At 46.0% G+C, this 19,366-nt stretch overlaps 1 protein-coding gene across 6 annotated transcripts in view; it reads left to right on the top strand.

Annotated features, from left to right (window-relative positions):
* Positions 1-19,366, top strand: part of LOC138569611 (sodium channel protein type 5 subunit alpha-like) — a 1,199,462-nt gene that overhangs the window by 517,973 nt on the left and 662,123 nt on the right. For all 6 annotated transcript variants that reach the window (XM_069647738.1, XM_069647737.1, XM_069647740.1 and 3 more), the window contains exon 8: positions 7,835-7,898. In XM_069647738.1, the coding sequence (XP_069503839.1) occupies positions 7,835-7,898 (64 nt within the window). The remainder of the gene's footprint in view (positions 1-7,834; positions 7,899-19,366) is intronic.

The following is a 19,366-nucleotide window of genomic DNA, read 5'->3' as shown; positions in this document are numbered from 1 at the left end:
AGTCCTTATCTTTGCTACCCAGACACTCTACAACCTACTCAGATCCTCCCTCACTTCTGCCTAACCAACAACATGCTGATTGTCTCTCCATGCACAACCACTTTCTTTCCATGTTACTTCTCCTAGTCTACAAAGCTATCAATGGCCTTGCTTCTCAGTACCTGCCTGATTGTATCTCAGTTTACTCACCATCTCATTCTCTCTGATCATCTTCTGCACTCACCTTCACGGTCCGGTGCCCCCCTGTGCCTTCTATCGCTTCCACTCTTCCTCCCTAATCACCACACTCCACTGGAACCCCAAAGGTCAGCTTAAGCTTCATTTACTTGCTAAAGAGGGAGCTCTCCCTGCCATCTCCCTCATCCTCCCTACCTGACATCACCATAGATATGCTTAACAATGTAATGTAGTACTCCTTGCCCCCTTGGTTTAATGTTACCTTTGTACGTCACCTCTTTTCTTATATTTCTTTGTTCCATTTGCTTTGTTTTGACCATGGTTTTTGCAGTCAATACTTACGGATGTGGAGTAGCATGTAATTAATGCAATCCTACAGTAATAGAATTAATTTCGTTTGCTGATTGCCAGCAGAAAAATGCATTAAGTGCAGTTTGAATTTACTGAAAACGATAGTTCCAACATAGCTTCCGACCGAGGCAAACCTCTTTCTTGTGTGTATAGAAAAGCAGCAGTAGCAGTGATGGGACTTACTGAGGAAGATCCACGATCATTATACCCCTACAACCAAACTTATCAAATGGAAACATGTACGTATTCAGTGTGGTAGAAGTTGCCTTCACAACTACCAATGTAATTTTGAAAAGAGATGCACTCTTAGGGTGTCATTCTGGTGCCACTGTCTCCAGTACTAAAGTTGCTGCTCTCGGAAGTAGAAGATTGGGTTCTCACACCTTCTATTGGCTCTTCACCCCAACAAATGTTTTGGTTACCGGCAAATCACATTATCTTCATGTGCTTCTAATTGAATATATGTGTAGCGTAAATCTGCCCAAAGCAACTGTTCAGTGTGCCGTCTCATTGCATGCTGCCTCCCATTACTTCTGCCCGGCTCGCAATCGGACCCCAAGCAGGCATTGCACACCATGGGCCTCATTACAAGTTTGGTGGTATCCCAGCAGTAAATCCGCCGAGGTGCAACCAAACTAATTTACTGTTAACACCACCTGGTCCAGCGGAATTACCGCTGGATTACAAGTGGTGGTAGGCGGCATTAGTCCCCATTTATTGGAGTCCATGATTTTTGTGGAATTACCACCGGTGATAATTCCACTGATTTGGCCATTTCTTGGCTGTAAAGCAGAGGAATTACCTCCAGTATTCTGCTGGAGGTTTTTCCTCTGAATTCCCTACAGCCCCGTAGTTTGGTGGTGTGGTAGTGCCGTGGTAACTATGTTACCACTGCATTACCAATGTTTTTGGCCACATCGCCAAACTTGTAATGAGGCTGTAGAGGGGTCCGTTTTCTGGATGCTTTGAGTTCTATGTAATGCCCTCCACTGCTCTTCGGAGCTGGGTCCACACTGGATTATATGCCACCATAAGCAATGCTTTCTCTCCAAGAGCCATTTACTAAAGTAGTACATGTACCAGGTGACTCAAAGTCACCAGGGGCACCCTATTCCAGGCTGTGCTTTGCTTTAACTTTAGTAGTGCTTTTTACCATTTTACTTAATTGAAGTAACTCAAGATTGCATGTACCAAAATGCAGTTGATGGTGAAATGAAGGCTAGGAGAATCGCTCAGGGGCAATGCGCGCGTGTTGGCAGGAAGACAATGCAGAGCATCACAGGTTCGAATCCCGTGTCAGCGCTTAGAAACTTTTTTGGTATTACGAATGTTATAAAAAAAAAACACAAATATAAAGTCCAGTTACTTAGTTACACAGAGTTACCTGATAACCCTAAAAAGGAGAAAAAATAGTGGTATGATCCTATGGAAATGTAAATCGTTGTTCACGGATAGGCCACTTATCAATGTTTACTGGCACAAATAGGAAACATAGTTTCATGTTCATCTGAAGTATTGGATGCGATTTATATTAGTATATTTAAGTATTATGATTCCAAAGCTGAGAAGGATTGAATTTTGCCGTGTATGGTGCACTTCCTGCATGTGACTACCGGGAAAATACTCTTTTGCCCATTTTCAAACATGTTTATCCTTAGCTGGCATGTATTACAGATGCCACATTGTAAAGAAATGCTATCTGGTGCATGTACTCTTGTTTAAATAACACATTGTACACCCCGGCTAGACTTCTCCAAAGACCACAAGTCATTCCAACCAGTATTTGCTGGACACATCCTCACACAAAATGCAGGTTGTTATACTTTATATTGAACTGGCTGGTAAGTGCCCAGCTGCCTTTGGGCTTGACGCGCTATATAAGCTTAAAAGTAAATAAATAAATATTATGCAGAGGTCGAAAAATGCATAAGCTTTTGAAGTCCCATAAACCTTCATATATGACAAAATGAGTGTGTTTGTGTATGCATGTGAGTGAGTGTATGCCTGCTTGTATGTATGTGCATGTGTGACTGAGTATGTGTGTGCAAGTGCCATAGGTTAATGTGCTTGGCAGGGAAGGTCTGGGCCACACAGCATTATGAAAGTGATTTACAGTGTAAATGTTGCCATATATTGTGAGTGTAACATCATCACAGTGATTTACAGTGAAAATGTCTGCACAATTTGTGGACACACCAACATGAAAGTAATTTCAGTGAGAATGCTGGTATAAAGTGTGGGTGCAGCATCATAGGATTTATTTATAATGACAATGCTGGCATATGTTATGGATGCAGGCATCAGGAAAATGTTGCAAAATGCATTTATGTTCTGTTGGATTATTTCATGTGCAACCCTACAGAACAAATTGTACATTGTATGGCTTTATACCTAATTTGTTTCAAATCTTGCTGTTAAATGCACCACTTCAACCCATTATTTTCACCATTTTCTCAGTGGTAAACACCTCGAACCCACCTTTATGTTTCAAGGGTCCTGTGCTCTGATTTGTCCCTATTGCTATTTAATGGCCCTCCAACATCATTTTTCGCCAGCCACCACTGACTTGAATCATTTACAATGCCAGTGGCCCCTCAGTAGGCACTTGTTCGCTCAGGCACCAAAACCTGCCTCTACCAATGTGTGGGTATTCTTTAGGAGGGCCCAAGGTTAGGCAAGTGCTATGGGGAGCCCAGAGGGGCAAGTGCCAAGGGATGTCGGGGATCAACCGAACTAGTGCGGGGCAGAGGGGTGGACCGGAGACATGAGGGGGTGCCAACCCTCCATGCTTGTCAGGGAGGAGGCCCAGGAAGGGAAGTTCTAAGTTGGACGGGTGCTGAGGAAGACTGGACAAGGGTGGCCTGGCGCCTTGTAGGACTCATAAGGGACCAGGCCGCCAGTCTCAGCAGATAGATGGGGGATTAGCACAGGAGGGCCAGAGGGAAGGAGGAAGATAAGAGCAGGGTCTTGAGTCACTTCCGAAACTTAAGAAGATCCGGCTCAAGTCTGAGAGAGGCAGGGAGGCCATTACAGAGGGAGGCTCCTGCCAAGATGGAGAGATAGCCCCCACTTTCTGCTTGGAGAAAAGACGTATCGGTAGGGGACAAGTCCTAAAAATTAAAGTGGGGGGACTCGTCAACACATTCAATGGGATGTGACGTTGCCAGAAATTAGCATTAGCATATCAAGGTGAAACATGCACATTTCATCAAATTGGCTTTGCATAACCACTCAAATTGCACAGGACGAATGGCATTTGCCGTTTCATAAGATCAACATACACAAAACCAAGAGAGGATATTTTTTTCTAATAGTGTTTTTGACAACGTTAAAAGGTGTGCACGTTTTAAACTCCAAGAACCAATACAAATGTTTTCCCTGGGACTTGCAGTACCGAAAATTGGACATTTCACCTTTAGTTGTCCCCATGGTTGGCTTTAATGCATAAATTCAAAGAGGAGATTCAATGTTTCTCATTTTAGCTGGGGGTACTGAGAGCATCCTCTGAAAAAAGTGGGTGTACTGCATCCCCCCGTGTGTACCCTCGACTTCAGCCCTACGCATCGGCAGAGAGTTGGAGCTAGAGGACCGAAGTGCTCTAGCAGGGAGGTATTTAGGGAGAGAGAGTTGGATGTAGAGGGGTTCCAGGCCCCCGAAAGTCTTGTGGATGATTCAGAGGGTCTTCAATTTGATCCTTGCAGCCACTGAGAGCCAGTGGAGGTTAGGGCTGGAGAGATGTGGTCCCTGGCCTTGAGGCCAAGGATAAGTCTTGCAGTGCTGTTCTGGATTAGTTGGAGGGGGTAGAGAGAGGAAAGAGGCAGATTGAGGAAGGGGCTGTTGCAGGAGTCCATCCTAGAGAGGACCAGAACTTTGGAGACATTGAGCTTCTGGGGGAAGGTGAGGAGAGGGAGGATGCCTCTGAGGAGATGGAGCTGAAAGCTGACCTTCTGGGAAAGGGCTGTGATGTGAGGGGAGGAGAGAGAAGAGTCAAAGATGACACCAAGGTTTTTAGCCTCACAAGACGGTGAGGGCGGGGCACGGAGGGAGGCCAGAGAGTGGGAGGGAATGAGGGAGCAGGCGCCCCAGTAAGAAGGATCTCAGCCTTTCTGGTATTAAGGCAGAGATCATTAGCCGTGCACCATGCCTGAATAGCAGTTAGGCAGCGAGGTATGAGGAGAGAAGGTGGAGACTAAGTGGCCCAAAGGGACAAGGTAAATGTTGAAAAGCCACAGCGATAAGATAGAGCCCTAAGGGATGTTGCAGGTAGAGTGAGAGGTGGAGGAGAGGAAATGGCCCAGTTGCACATTGGAAGGTCGGTTTGATACGAAGAAGGTCAGCCAAGCCAGTGCCCGGTCCGTGATGCTGAGTGTCGTTTTATGAGGGTGGCATGACTGAGCATGTAAAAGACAGAGGAAAGATCAAGGAGGATGAGAACGGAGGGGTATCTGGAATCAAGATTTGAGAGCAGGTCTTCACGAGTGGTCAGGATAGCAGTTTCCATGGCTTTGGATGCTCTAAAGCCTGACTGGTGGTCATGGAGACAGTCAACAGTTTCAGTGCAGTGGATCAGTTGGGGGACCAAGTTGGGGGACCAACTTCTCCATGAGTTTGCCCAGGAAAGGGGTGATGGAGATAGGGCGATACTTAGCCGGGCAGGAAGGGTCAGCAGATGGCATTTTTAGGAGAGGGTGCACAAGGGAATGCTTCAGGGATAGTGGAAAAGAGCTCTGACAAAAGAGTGATTAAAGAAGTCAGCCAAGGCAGGGGCGAGAGAGGAGATGTTGTCCTTGATGTTCTAGAAGAGCTGGGTAGCACCTGTTTGGAAGAGACTTTCATAGAGTGAACTACTTTAGAGATATCATCCTGTGCAATGGGAGAGAAGGAGGAGAGTATGGGGGAGAAGAGCGTGGGGCTAAGGGAGGTATGAGGGGAGATGGAGAGAGGAGGGGAGAAGAGGAGAGTGAGGACAGGATGTCCAGGGATTTGGAGATGTAGAAATGAAGGTGTGCAAGAGCTGAGTCAGTGTGAGAGTCATAAGCAGGTCTGGGAGGCGGAATGAAGGTGGAGGCAAATGCAGTGACTGACACTCCCTTTATTGGTCGAATGACGGAGAAGGAGACTGGCAGTGGAGGCAGAGGCATAGCCGGGGGCCCGAGAGCTCCAGATGGGAGGAGAGCATGGTCGGACCAGGAGAGAGGTGTAGTGAGAGGGTTGGAGATAGGGATGCCTGCGGAAATGAGCGCATCCAATGAGTGTCCGACTGAGCGTGTATGACTGGAGGGCAGAATTGTGAGGGAAAGAGGGCCACAGACATCGCAAAAGAGTACAGTGGCTGCATCAGGAGAGTCAAGATGAATGTAAAGTAACTGCCTCCATGAAATGTCATCCCTTCATTTGATTACATTTTCTTCTGGTCAAGCAAAAACTATACATTCACCCCAACGATCACTACCGCTCCACAGTACAATTGAATTTCGCTCCATGCTGTGAGTTAAGTATGTACCTTTTATAATCCCTGACGTTTCCCACTCCTCCCTTTTCCCATGGTCTGACCTCCACCCTGGGCAGGGTCACCATTCCCTTCTACACTGACAAGGCCCAGTGCTTTAAGATCACTACTGTGGAGGTGTGTGCACCATGGAAGACAACTAACATAACATAACATCTGCTTATGTGTAGCTGTGTGCATGAATTTGCAAAATATTTTCGCCATACCCCAAACTGTTGCTGTTGGTTTGTAAATGCTTGTTTGACAGCCCATCCGATGAAGGGAAATCTAAATGAAATACAATGATGATACTATATATCATCATAATAATAATTATTATTAATAATGTAATAATGGTGAAGTATTGTCCTAGCTTACCTTCCTTTGCATAGGAGAACGTCTACAGAAAGATAGTATTTTGAAACCAAAACTAAGCCCTCGCTAAGGATAAAATAAAGGGCTCTGTCCTTTACTGCGCCGGAAAGGAGGGGACTGCAGGCAAACCACCAAGGCCTCAGAATACTCCTGGCTAAAGTTCCTTGCCTGCTCCAAAAGATGGAACTTGTGTTCGGTGCCTGTGGGTCAGAAAGCTTTGAATGTGCGCCGTGGGCAGTTCTCTGGCTAATCGTTGAGCTACCATTTGCAGAAGCCCTCGTGGTAGATCTTCCTGGTGAGCTGCGGACAAAGCTCTACCACGCCTGTTGCCACCCTCGCAGCATTTATTTATTTATTTAGTAATACATGTATGTTGTGCATTAGACCCGCAGGCAAACGCTTCCATGGATCTGTTTGTGGATTTAAAACATTTCTGGCAGAGTGCAACCACCCCTTCAGTTCCTCCTTCGCCTACTATCGCATTTCCAGATGTGTTATTAGATTAGAAATTCTCTTTCTAGCTGAAGTGCCAGGGAAAGCCCTTGCCGTCCTATGTGTGCCTTTTTAAAGCTATGCCCCCTCCCTTATTTTGTCTGTTGTCTGCACTGTGTTATGTTTTTTCCACTGGTGTCACTGGGCTGTAAGTTGACCACACAGAGAGTGTCACCCTCCTGTTGAACTTGCTGTGACCATCATTGTCATCATAGGTTGGGGCCTGTAGCTGTGCAAAGGTCCATGCACTGCAATGACATCTCTTGATGTTGCCTATCTTTATCCTGGGCGCAGTCTACTCCGCTCGTATTCATAGAGCGCGACCTCTCCCATTGTGCATTTGATGCATTTGCATTTTGATGCTCCAGTTCCAATGTATGTTAAATTCAATCTTGCATTCAATCTTTTGCTCCGGCCCCCTAATCTGAGAGAACCCGTGCTTCCTTTGCCTTCATACCATTGAATTATCTACAAAGGATTTCCAAATTCTGAACAACATTTCCCTTTTTTCCAATACGCCGAGGCGTAGCCAGGATTGTCTATCAAGTGGGGCCTGAAGCTAATTTAGTAGTGCTGACTGCAGCGACAATAACATCTGTAAATGCCCACTCAGCGCAGCTGGGTGGGCATTTCCAAACTTGGGTGGGCCTTGCCCGCCCAGGCACTGCCCTGTCTATGCCTCTGCCAATATGAATGATGCAAGTCCGTCAATACAGGGTTTCCATGATCCAGTTTTGACGAGGACTCGACCACTAACCTGTGTTGGCTCTGTTCTTTCTCTGTTTATGCTCTATTTCTTGCCTGGGAAAGCAGTTGCTGTAAGATCAGGAAACACGCTTTGACTGTGGTTGTTTAACAGATACTGCAGGGGTCATAGACTGTACTCATGTGTGTAAATGTTCATACCAGCACTTGGACCCGCGACCACCATTCTCTCATTCTTTCTTTCAGCTAACTTCTACATAGTGGAAGGCAAGAAGGACCCCTTACTCTGTGGCAACAGTACGGACGCGGGGTAGGTGCTAATCCTTCTTTGCAAAGGACTGTGCATGCCTCAATTGCTACCTACTTAGGAAGCATTCAGACCCGAATTGGAATGGAATTGTTTATTTATTTATTTGTTTTTTATTGAGATAGCTGATATAAATCAACTTTACAAAATCATCATAAGCGAAAACATAGTAACAAATTCATTAGACAATCGAAAGTTAAAAAATAAAGACATTAAAAAACGTATTTTAAGGGAATGGAATTATGATTGGCAGCTTGTGTGATGTTCTGAAGAGTTAAGGGGGAGGCAGGGTCTGTTTTTTCATCATTTATGGATTTCGACAAAGTGCTCTTAAACAAAGTGCTGTTCCATAATTAGCTGATGCCACGTCAATAAATGCGTCAGGTGCATTAAAGTAATGCAGGAACGCACGCCAGTGGCTGAAGGTGAGCGGCACGCAAACTGCGGGAGTGTGTGTACACAGGTAGTCTTTGCTCAGCTGTGAATGCCTCTGAGATTTCATTTGGGGCACTGCTGAGTTACCCCGACACCCCAGATATATGTGCAGCGCAGGGACCTGAAACACTGTAGCCATGTCAGCAGACACATGCAGAGCACCTGACAAACACCAGACTAATCAATTGGTGCAAGCACTCGAGGGTCCGTTGTTCCTTTTGCTCATGGACCGGAAAGGCAAGGGGTATGTTGTTTTTAATATGCATCGTAAGTGAAGGTCAGTGTTATTGCGGGCGATGCCTGCACGAACACCTATGGGTCCTTGTGTGCATGCAGTGTGGAAGTCAGAGTTTTCATAGCAGGCCCTTGGTGGGGACAGGGGCCAAGGATGACTCGCGCATCAGCGCAAGCTTTGCCCCACCCCGCCCCCCGGAAAGTGTTCACCATCACCACACCAAGTTCTTACCTCATGCGCATTCATTTATTAACGTCTCCATTGGCTATTGTGTTGTTTTGTCGACAGGAGTTTTTTTGAAGTAATTTTTAATGAAATATATCGGGAGTAAGGGGTTGAGAGGCGGTACTAGGGTAGGGATAATAATGTAGGGAAAGGGAGGATTGAGGAGGACGTCTCCCCCCAAATATGTATATATATTAAAAATGTGATTCGTTTTTTCAAAGTAATTTCTTCGAAAAAAAAACTCCTGTGTGCAAAGGGACATGCAACCTTCCATTGCAACCACCAGCAGGGCCTCAGATGGACGTCAGCTGTGATGCAGTTATGTCTGTCAGTTGATCTCCTGGCTTATGCCACGAGGACTCAAACCAATTACTTATTTAGGCCTTTGACTAAACGGCTTGATGAGAGTGAATTTTGAGTACTTTCGACCTGCTTCTAATTAGAACCAAAGAGCTACAATTGAAAGGCTCTGTAACCCCACACCAGGGTTCTTACAGCATGCTGCCTGCCTCCTGTGGGCCTTACCATTGACTCTCCTGGCTAAGGATGATGGGAGTTGTAGTCGAAATCATCTGGAGAGCCAAAGGCTGCAGCTACCTGCCCTACATCACATTGTGGAAGCATCCGGTTACACCTGGTAGCAAACCCTTGACGTGCACAGTGAGAAGCAGTCGGCATAGGAAGTACGGCATCTCTAAAAGCCTAAAGGAGGTACGAACGATTATGGTCTTTAGATGTTCAAAAATTAACAGATGAGCAGTCTTCAAAAAATGAATTTATAAAGACGGCTTGTCAATAGCGGAGTGGGTAGACTTCACAACAGGCGGGTCCTTCCAAAACGCTTCCAGGACAGTGGCAGACTGGGTGACATGACAACATTCTTGCAATGCCTGCTGTCTGGCGTCAAGAGAGGACCTGATGAGCAAGGACGTTGCCATAGTCCAGTGGTGGGCACATGAGGGCAGGGAACCCGTTTGTTAGCTGAATCTCAGCTGTGAATCATAGCACTACTCTCTTTGCAGCAGAGTTTGGAGTGACATTTGCATGAGGAGTCCGGCTTCCGCAAAAAAACACAGCTCGATCGCTGCACTGTCCAAAATTCTCTTTGGGTGACTGTTTCTCTTTAAGATAAATACAGACGTTGTCTACATAGTGGACCGTGACCATATGCAGGACCATGTGTCACCACTTACATTGCTTTACCAAGCATGGCCGTGATGTTGGCAAGCCAACATTTTACCCAGTCAAGCCAACAGTTTTACAAAGAAACCAAACCAAGGGAATGTTACGGCTGTACTTGTTTCCCAATTATTACAGGGGAAGAGGAGTAGACATAAGCAGGGGTGTTGCAACGTCTGGAAAAGATCTGGGGCTACGCTAATGTCAGGATTATTGGACTCGGGGCTAGCTAGCATTTTGGTTGTAGCCCCTGAGCTTCTATCGGGGGCTTCAACCAAAAGACCCTGGGCTATAGTGCCCCCAGCACCTCTCTCCCACCCCAGCAACTCCTCTGGACATAAACCCCTCTTAGTGCAAAACACCAGTTGTTCATGTTCTGGTTCCCTCTGAGGTTCCAATGGCGCCTTCGCACCATCGGGGTGGGGAATTCCCTGGTATGAGATGCCAATAAATCCAGACATTACAAGACGAGCGAAGAGAAGATTGTTACCGAGGGCTTTGGGGCCCTAATGCCAGGGAATCCCCCCCCTCCCACCACCAAAGGTGCTAAGAATGTTTGTACCCGTGCGTGTGGGAAGAATGCTGAGACAGACTTTCTTTTGATAAAAAAGGTAATGGCTGGGGGACTGGAGCACAGTGTCACATTGTTATGGAGACACAGCCCTGCTCACAGGCAAGGCGGGGATGCGTGAGGCCATTGGAGGTGCACTTGGAAAAATGGAGGTGTGCGTCAGTACCTGTGGACGGGGAGCGGCATGGCAGTGTTGAGGCTGCGGTCACAGAGCGAGAGGCGAAATACACCAGGTACCACATTGGAAGGGGCGAGGGGCCGCAGTGCGAACGAGCAAGTAGCTGTGGAGCAGCAAACATTTTGCTTGGCGAGGATTCTGAGTGAATACTACGAAAAAGGGCCAGACATTCATGACAAATCTTCGCTTCTGATTGGCTGAGCCATTCAGTATGTTCACCCAAAGGTGCTCATTACAGTTCATGTTGACCTTAAAACACCAAATGCACATATTGGCTCCTGATGGTCTAAAATATGGTGCTTCGAAATGATCATTTATGTCAGGGTTGTCAAACTCCAGGCCTTGAGGGCAGGACACATGTCAGATTTTTAGGATACCCACCATTAATATTCATGAGATAAATGTGCATACAATGATTCTAAATGAATGCACATTTGTGCTCATGAATATTAATTAGGGATATCCTGAAAACCCGTCAGGTTTCCGGTCCTCGAGGCCTGGAGTTGGACAACCTGATTTATGTCTTTACTTTGTCAGAAGGTTGTAACAGGGTTTGGTTAAGAAACCTGAGGCTGTTCTGTTGGTGATTGCTCTGAGTGGAAGGTGTGCTTTGTAATGTATAGAAGATATTATTCAAAACAGGAAATCACAAACAGCCAATGAAATCATCTTTTCAATTTCACCTAGCAACAATTTCATTGTGACTAGTGCAGTTTTATTTTTTTTCAGGATGTTGCAATTTTAACTCAAAACAAAGTCATGTCACAGTCTGGTCTTGTCTACTGAGCAGCACAGGCGTGGTGCTCAGTCCAGGCACCACGCTTCGAGGCCGGAGTCCAGCATGAAGCACAATATACGAAACCGATTTAATTTTACTAACATTTCAAATGTGTGGTCTGTTCAGGGACTCGGAATTGGAAGGTAGTAGGGGGGCATACAGGGGGTGCCACCTACATTATGTTAATTGACTTGTTTACTGCAACAAATCACCACCGAAGCAGAGGCATAGCCAGGATTGTCTAACAAGTGGGGTCTTAAGCTAATGTAGTTGTGCCCACCGCAATAACATTAACATCTGCAAATGCCCACACAGTGCTGCTGAGGGGGCATTCAGAGATTTAGGTTGGGCCTTGCCCACTCGGGCCCTACCCTGTCTACGCCTCTGCACCGTAGGGTCTCCAAGACCTCCATGGAGTGGCGGACTGTCAACAGGAGACGGGGCAGCTGGTAATGTGCTTGCATAACAGTGTACAAGTGACCTGGCAATATCTGTGAGCAGCTGGGAGAATTAACGGAGGTGAAGAGAAATCGAATGAGGGGGGAGATGGGTGGGGGGATATTTGAATGGGGCCGAGTGGTTCTCCATTACTCTGTTTGGGTCACTTCGAAGTTCTCCTGACACAAATGAACACGAGTAAGAGTTTTAAAATTAGATTTTGCACCTTGCAATACATTTGGTGCTGTGGCCCTTTTAGTTCACAGTAACTGAAAGAAATATATACTTTCTAATGTACAAATGATGCTTTTGCACTGTAGAAATCGCATAGAACCAAGTCCAGTAGCAATTCGGTCCGATAGCACAGCGAGTTCGAATCCCAACATGGGCCAAACTCAGCCTTTCATCCTTCCGAGGTCAATAAATGAGCACCCAGCATGGGCCAAACTCAGCCTTTCATCCTTCCGAGGTCAATAAATGAGCACCGCACACCGTGGGTAATAATAAGCTGCGCTCATATACCTGGGCGATCGTAGCGCGATATAAAAGCTACATTATTATTATTAATTCTCTTGTCGAAAATGCCTATTCAACTGACAGGCAAGGAACATAGGTCTTTAGGATCCAATGATAACAATGGTAACTCAAGTTGAGCTAATATAATAATAGGCCTAATTCTGATGATTATTATTTAATTATTTATAGCATGCGAAACGTATTGCGATTACGTATGTACACAAAACGTAAGCGTGCCAAAAGCGAGGGAATAAGAGGGTCGAGGTGATTGCTCACCCAAGAAGTAACAGTAATAATATTAATAACGCGGCTTTCTTTTCACAAAATGTTTTATTATACCGAGCCTTTCGGTGTATACAATATGTTGCAGTCAAAATTGCTCCTCATTTTAGCCACCTATGAAGGATGAAAGGCTCTTGGGAGTGGGCATTCTTCTTTTGTGTCGTTTTACTGGCATAGTACTGGACTTTGTTTATGTAAACCGGTTTGGATGGGCTCCAATGATCCGTTCCTTTCTCAGACGACCACGGCGTACTGCACAGATTAAGGCCCACGCCGTGAAATGCCTGCACCCTTCCGCGGCTGGGTTCGTGCCCTGCGCCGTATTTTCCACCCCCTCGCCACCAGAAGCGAAATAAATAAACAAATGGCCGGGCCAGCTGGTGTTTTCCCTCGGAGATGCTGTCTGCTCCTTGTCGACGATGACGAGGCTGCCAGGCGGGCCTGGGCGGGGGATGACAAGGCATTCACTAAGCCACTCTGGGGAGGGAGCACGAGGCAACCACTGGTAACTGCATCCTAGTTACTGTTGCTATGGAGACTTTGGCTACATTTATCGTCACGGTGACCTTGATTTCTGTTAGCCGTTCGCATTCTGATAAATGGCATGTATAGAAACAGCTGGTTCCGTGTACTGATGCGGCTTTTATACACGCCGTGTGCTCGCTAATAGAACAGACTAAAAATGCTGATTTAAGGGAGGCGTGGGCCGTCATGATATGTGTCAAGAGAAGCATTGGGGCCCTGCTGAACACTAGCTGCCCGGCAGCCATGGGCCGCTGAACAGCACTGGGAAGGCTGAGGCAAGATGGCGCCGCACTGGGACTAGCAAAGGAAAGCAGCGAGGCGTCCACAACTATACGATTCGTTAATGAAGTATTGAAAAGGGCTAGCCAAGAAAGACAACTAGTAAACCATGACCTCAGGGCACAAAAAACCAGAGGAATAGTACACGGGCGGTGGTGTGGGTATCCGGTAATATTATCCCCACATATATGGTCGCCATGCATAATGCCGCCGGGAAAAGGTTGTGGCAACATTATATATGGTGACCATATGTATGGGGTCAAGGGGAGCGTCCGCTTGAAAAAATTGGAGGTTGCGGGGGTGTCCCTGCATGTTCAAAGTGATAATGTCCCCGCTAAAAACAGCCATTTTTTGGCGACTTTTTTTGCCAGGCGACATTTTTGCAGGGACATTATCACATGGAACTGTGCTGTGGTCTCAAGGTCTCGAGAAGAAATGGAGCCAGGGTTAGGAGATGGGATGCTCTGACTGAGAGGAATTACCGTGAGAGGCAGGTCAGTCTAGATACTGGCTTCGGAGGATAGTTAAAGAGCGCTATAAGCACTTGAGAGTCATCTACTTGAGAATGCTTCTATTGGCCAATAAGGATGCTGTACAAGGATAAACGCAACAGCAATCCTCCCAATCAGCATGTGATGGAAACACACCGCATGCATCACTTTCATGGCACACACTGGCCGCATTTTGACTTCTTAAATAATTATCTAAGGCATGGGCTAGACTAGTGGGTAAAGACCGCCTTGGTCCATTACTGAGGACTGCGGCGCCCCTGCCCCTCAGGAGGTTGTCAACATTTAGCATCCTGGCAAAACAGGTTGGGCTAGTGCTTTTTCTTTTTCATATTTAAAAGAAAAAAAAGAGTTTCAAATGAGGACCACAAACCTGGTTACCACCCCTCAAAACCCCCAGTAATAAACAAGGAGCACCAGGAAAAGATTGACACGAGATCTACAGAGGGATCCTTTTCACTTGCTATGGCAGCTATTCTTCCAAGAAGGAGGTGTGACTTGGGCTGAGGCGTGCTAGATTTTTGAAATTTGAATTAAACTACGGTCATTGGGGTGTGGGAGGAAGTGGGGATTTTGGGGGAGCCTGAGAGTGTGGTTGTGAGACAGCTCTGAATGTGGGCTTGTACCAGAGAATAAAGTCTGCGATGCACTGTTGCTGATTGGCTGGCCCGGGCAGCTCTCGTGATCATGATTGGCTGGCCCCGGCAGCTCTTGTGGTCATGATTGGCTGGCCCCGGCAGCTCTCGTGATCCTTTGGAATTAAACATGTTCTTCTTTGCATTCCAGATGAGCACCTATGCCAGAATACTTTGGCCACTCACCCCCTTCTTTCATTTTCGAAAATTCATCCTAAATGTGGTAGTGTAACACACACTCAAATACAGCATCTGACAAAATCAAACCCCAACTCCTATTCTTGGGCGGGCAGCAAGAAAAATGAAAATGCTGGGCCCTATTGCTTTTCAGCTCACCTCCTCCACCTCTCGCTGCCCGAGAACCCCAAAATCTTGCAGTATAACTCTGCACTTCTGGATCCCGGCTTCTGACAAAACTGCTGGTCCATTCCCGCTGAATTTCTACTGGTGCAGGGCCTGAGTGAGACTCCCAGCCATCTTATGTTGCTGCTGCTCCCCTCGCGGGCAGGGCACTTCACAAAATAAGAGACCCATCAAAAGGGGTGGCCAAAATGCTTTGTTACCTTTCAATGTCTTAGGGACATTCAAATATGTTCTAAAAGGAGGGCCAGTTTTGCAAGTAAGTGTATGTATCTATAAACATGTCTATATCTAGTAATCGCGAGATGGGGGAAGCATAACCATCTGAACTCCCCCTCCTCCCACACGTGATGACCCCTATGCAGGATGCTTGTACAAATGGAGAACTGGACTCCCTCATCATGAGGGATGCATGACATTTGGCAATGTTGCTTTTGGCAATTTCACAAAATTGATCATTGGTGTTGTTATACAGGGCATAGGGAATAGGTTAATCTTCTGGAAACAGAGATCCCCAGGCCCGGACCTCTGAAACCACACCCACACCATGTATTCTGAATAGCCACTACTGTGTTTCTATGTTTTGTGTGGCTATCCTGAAAACGCGGAGTGGATCTGGCCCTTCGGGACCAGGCTTGGAGACGGCTATTCGACAAAGCAGTTGAGCTCAATATTGCACATGTAAAGGGCACAGTGACCCATGTCTAAGGCACACTTAGATGTACCGGGTGCTTCACAGAGAGGCAGGGTGTGCTATATCTATTTCTGGAAGCCACTCTCGATGGTGCGTCGGTGTCAATCGGTCTGAGCTCACACCGTTTGAGTTACAGACATACTATTTCCCTGCCGCCTCCCCCACAAGCTGCCAACGCCCTTTAAGGGAAACATGCCAAGGTATCAGGCCCGTCCTTGACATGTCTAATTAGCCTGCAAAGGCAGAAAGACAATTGACATGATGCTTCCAGTGTGTGCTCAGGCATTGGGAAGCACAGCTGACTTCAGGTGCCAAGCCACCGAGACTCCCTCAGAAAAGTATACCTGTTTAAGAACCCCCACAGCCTCGGCTTCTCCGTTTAGTGTTTTTAATACCCATCTAGCTTCTTACTTTTCATCATTTTCCTCCTGACTTTTCCACTCATTTTATTCTGCCATTAGTCCTTGTTGCGTTTTGACCTCTCTTCCTGCCCTTCTCTCACTTCTTTCAGGCTCGTGATTCTCGTGGAGATGTCCTACCTTTCTTTCTACCTTTTCAGGGGTTGGACGGGCCTACATGGGATTCTGGAGGTTTCCTGGTGGGCCTCTTCACCATGGGCTTCTTTTGAGTCTGTACCGTGCTTTTCTGATTCCTTTACCCTCTCTCCCACTCACCACTCCCCCATTCCTTCATCTCCCCTCATTCCAGGCATCCCTTTGAGGAACATCAAATGCTTCATGTCATTTTCTTTAGTTAGGTTTGTCTACTTTTTAAACCATGTGCAGGGAAGCACGTGCTTGCACATACCCTATATAGACACATTTTTTCACATTATCTTGGGCGGAGAACCCCCTTCCCAAACTCTTGCTCACACACTTTGATATAGGAACACCTTTTAAAACATTACCAGAGTCGTTTGTGGTTGCTGGTCTATCCCTACGCTTTTCCTTTTTATAACATCCTTCCTCCTCATGTACTGTCTTTTCCTCTCCACCTCTCCTTCCACGTTCTCCCCATTTGATCTCCTTTACTATTCTCGACTTCTCCTTAGTTCACGCTTCTCACTACCCTTTGCTGCTTCTATCGTACTCCACTCACTACTTGTTAAACCTCCTCTTTTCCTCTCTCTTCTACTCATCTCACTTCTTCTTATTACTTATTCCCACATTCTTCCTGCTTCTTTGCTGCCTTTTTGGGATCACTCATTCCATTCCTTCCCTTCTTCTCACTGCTCATTTCACACCCCCTTCCTCTCTTTACTACTTAGGCTACTTCTCCATTTTCTTGTTACTTTTTATTTTCTTCTCTCTTCTTTTCACTATTCATTCTCTTTGTTCACGTTTTCTGTTTTTCTTCTCACTACACATTCCTCTCCGCTCCTCTTTTTCTCTTTTCACACTTAACGCCCCTTCTTGTGTAATTTCCACTTCTCCCCTTCGCCTTTCATTTGATTGATCTATTCTCCTTCTTTAAAAGTTCCCTCTTTTCTGTTCCTCTCATTCTCCATTTTACTTCTATTTTCTTATGAAATGCTCTCACCTTTCATTTCCTCTGTTCTCACCTTTCTTCTCTTATTTTCACTGTTCCTTTAATTTCTTTCCTATGCCCCTTTTTTTCTCTACACATGTCTCTTCTACTCCTTTCTTTTTAGTATGTGCCCCTTCTCATCCCATTAGCATCCCAGTTACGCACCTTTATTCTCTGTGCCCTTGGAACAAGTGTAATCTTAAAATTCAAAACAGCTCTTTGCGTACTTATCTCATTTTTTAAAAGATGATTTATAGTTTTGACTGAACACATTTCTTCTTTATTAGTATTACGTGATTTCCGCAGTAAGGTAATGTGAGGGGTCAGTAATGAGAGTTGGACAACTGTTTGATGATTTCTCAAAATCTGCCATTTTTATTATCAAAAGAAATATGATAAATAAAATGCTTCACTATCCCTAACCTGCTGAGGACTTCCCTGCCCAACCAACGCTAAGGGGAAACACTCTAACACAGGATGACTGGCCTACACAAAGAAAATATATGGCAATACGATATAACATGAACAACATTCATAGTTTCTGAATAATCTTCTTATGTCCTGGGTAATTTCCCTCCCCTGGGATTCAAGGTCAGTTCTGCCAATGTTCCACCAAAGAAAGATCAAATCAGTTCTTGATGTTTCAAAGTTTGTAAATCAAAGTTCCAATGATAGGAAATCTCTTCTCCTTGGTGAAATATCCACTTTCCATTTCCACCAAATAGCACCAATGGTAATCTCAGCCATGATGCTTTGCCACCTCTTCAAGAAGACTTGCCATAGTTCAAAAAGAAATGCAATATCCATACCTGTCAGTAAAACACAATTCTTGATTAACAGTATTTTCGTAAGTATGGTTTTAGAATTCACAATGGTATATTTATCAGTATGACTTCTCAGTGCTGCTGCTTCCAATTCAACAACTTCACTTCTGCTTGATTCACTATGAGAACAGTCACCTTTATCTCACATTAGTACCCAGCGAGGGTCAACCAGAATGCAACAAGCATTCTGATTGGCCCTCGCCGGGGAATTACCAGTCTGGGAATCCCTTGCACGCACGTATGTGCCTTTTGTTCCCGGCGGGGGGCGTGGTGGCCCCTTAGCCAATGAGAAGGCTCAAAACGAGGCAATCCCCGATCCGAGCCTATCCATGGCTGGAAGCTGTCTTCGTCCCCCGCCGGGGACTCAGTTAAGTTTTTTTTCCTCCACCGCCCTCCCCTGCAAACTATCCCCTCCCTTTCCTCCCAGCCCCACTTACCTTCTTTTATCTTCTTTTTAGGTAGCAAACGTGCTGGAAACACTTCTCTTCCCAGCGCGTCCGCTCCCAAAGGCCGCCATGGGAAGGGAAAATGGACTACATTTTCCCTTTCCCGGCAGCCATTTTATTGAACTAAAAATGCTATTAGTACCCCGGTCTAAAGGGCCGGGATACTAATGGCTATAAGCCCCACGACAGCGGGCCAATACCGCCCACGGTAATGCCCCCCGGGGCCTCGTTAAGGCCCTTGCTACCCTCAGCCCTGTAACAATGGGCCCCGGGGGCATTACCTGGGTGGTATTGGCCGGCTGTCTCGTGGTTTATTGCCACAGTACTTCACTTTGTTTAGTCTACTACAATGTTGCCTCTATTGAGAACCAGATACACCACCACAGCTTCAATACTTTGGACTAATAGCACAGCTTCAGTGATTTGTACTTCTAGACAGACTTTGACAAGATATACTTTAAAGTACTTGAACACCTTCCAGTCGGCAAGACACTCTTCCTCTGAATAACTCTCTTCTAAAGGGGCAGTCTGATTGCCTCTCTTTTCTGTCTGCCACAATAACAATCTGGGTTTGTCTTTAAGACTCACATCTCTGTCTTCCACAGTCTCTGGCACTACAGGTTGCATCAACTTCAAAACAGTCTTTACAAGCAGCCAGTTCCCCTTCCCCAAATTTACCTACACCTTTCTGCCAGTTATCATCCCAAGTAATTATCCAGAAGCCTTGGTGCCACCCTCTTAGCTTCAGGTAATGCTTGCACACTTGTATCTTAGGCTAATTGAACTGTTATTAATTTCACAGTGCTTTTTACCTCTCAGAAAGGTGGGTTCCACA

The sequence above is a fragment of the Ambystoma mexicanum genome, chromosome 2q (assembly GCF_040938575.1).
Source record: "Ambystoma mexicanum isolate Mex_15411 chromosome 2q, UKY_AmexF1_1, whole genome shotgun sequence".
Classification (NCBI taxonomy): domain Eukaryota; kingdom Metazoa; phylum Chordata; class Amphibia; order Caudata; family Ambystomatidae; genus Ambystoma; species Ambystoma mexicanum.
The sequence above is the reverse complement of the archived record's forward strand: the minus strand, read 5'-3'. Positions and strand labels throughout refer to the sequence as shown.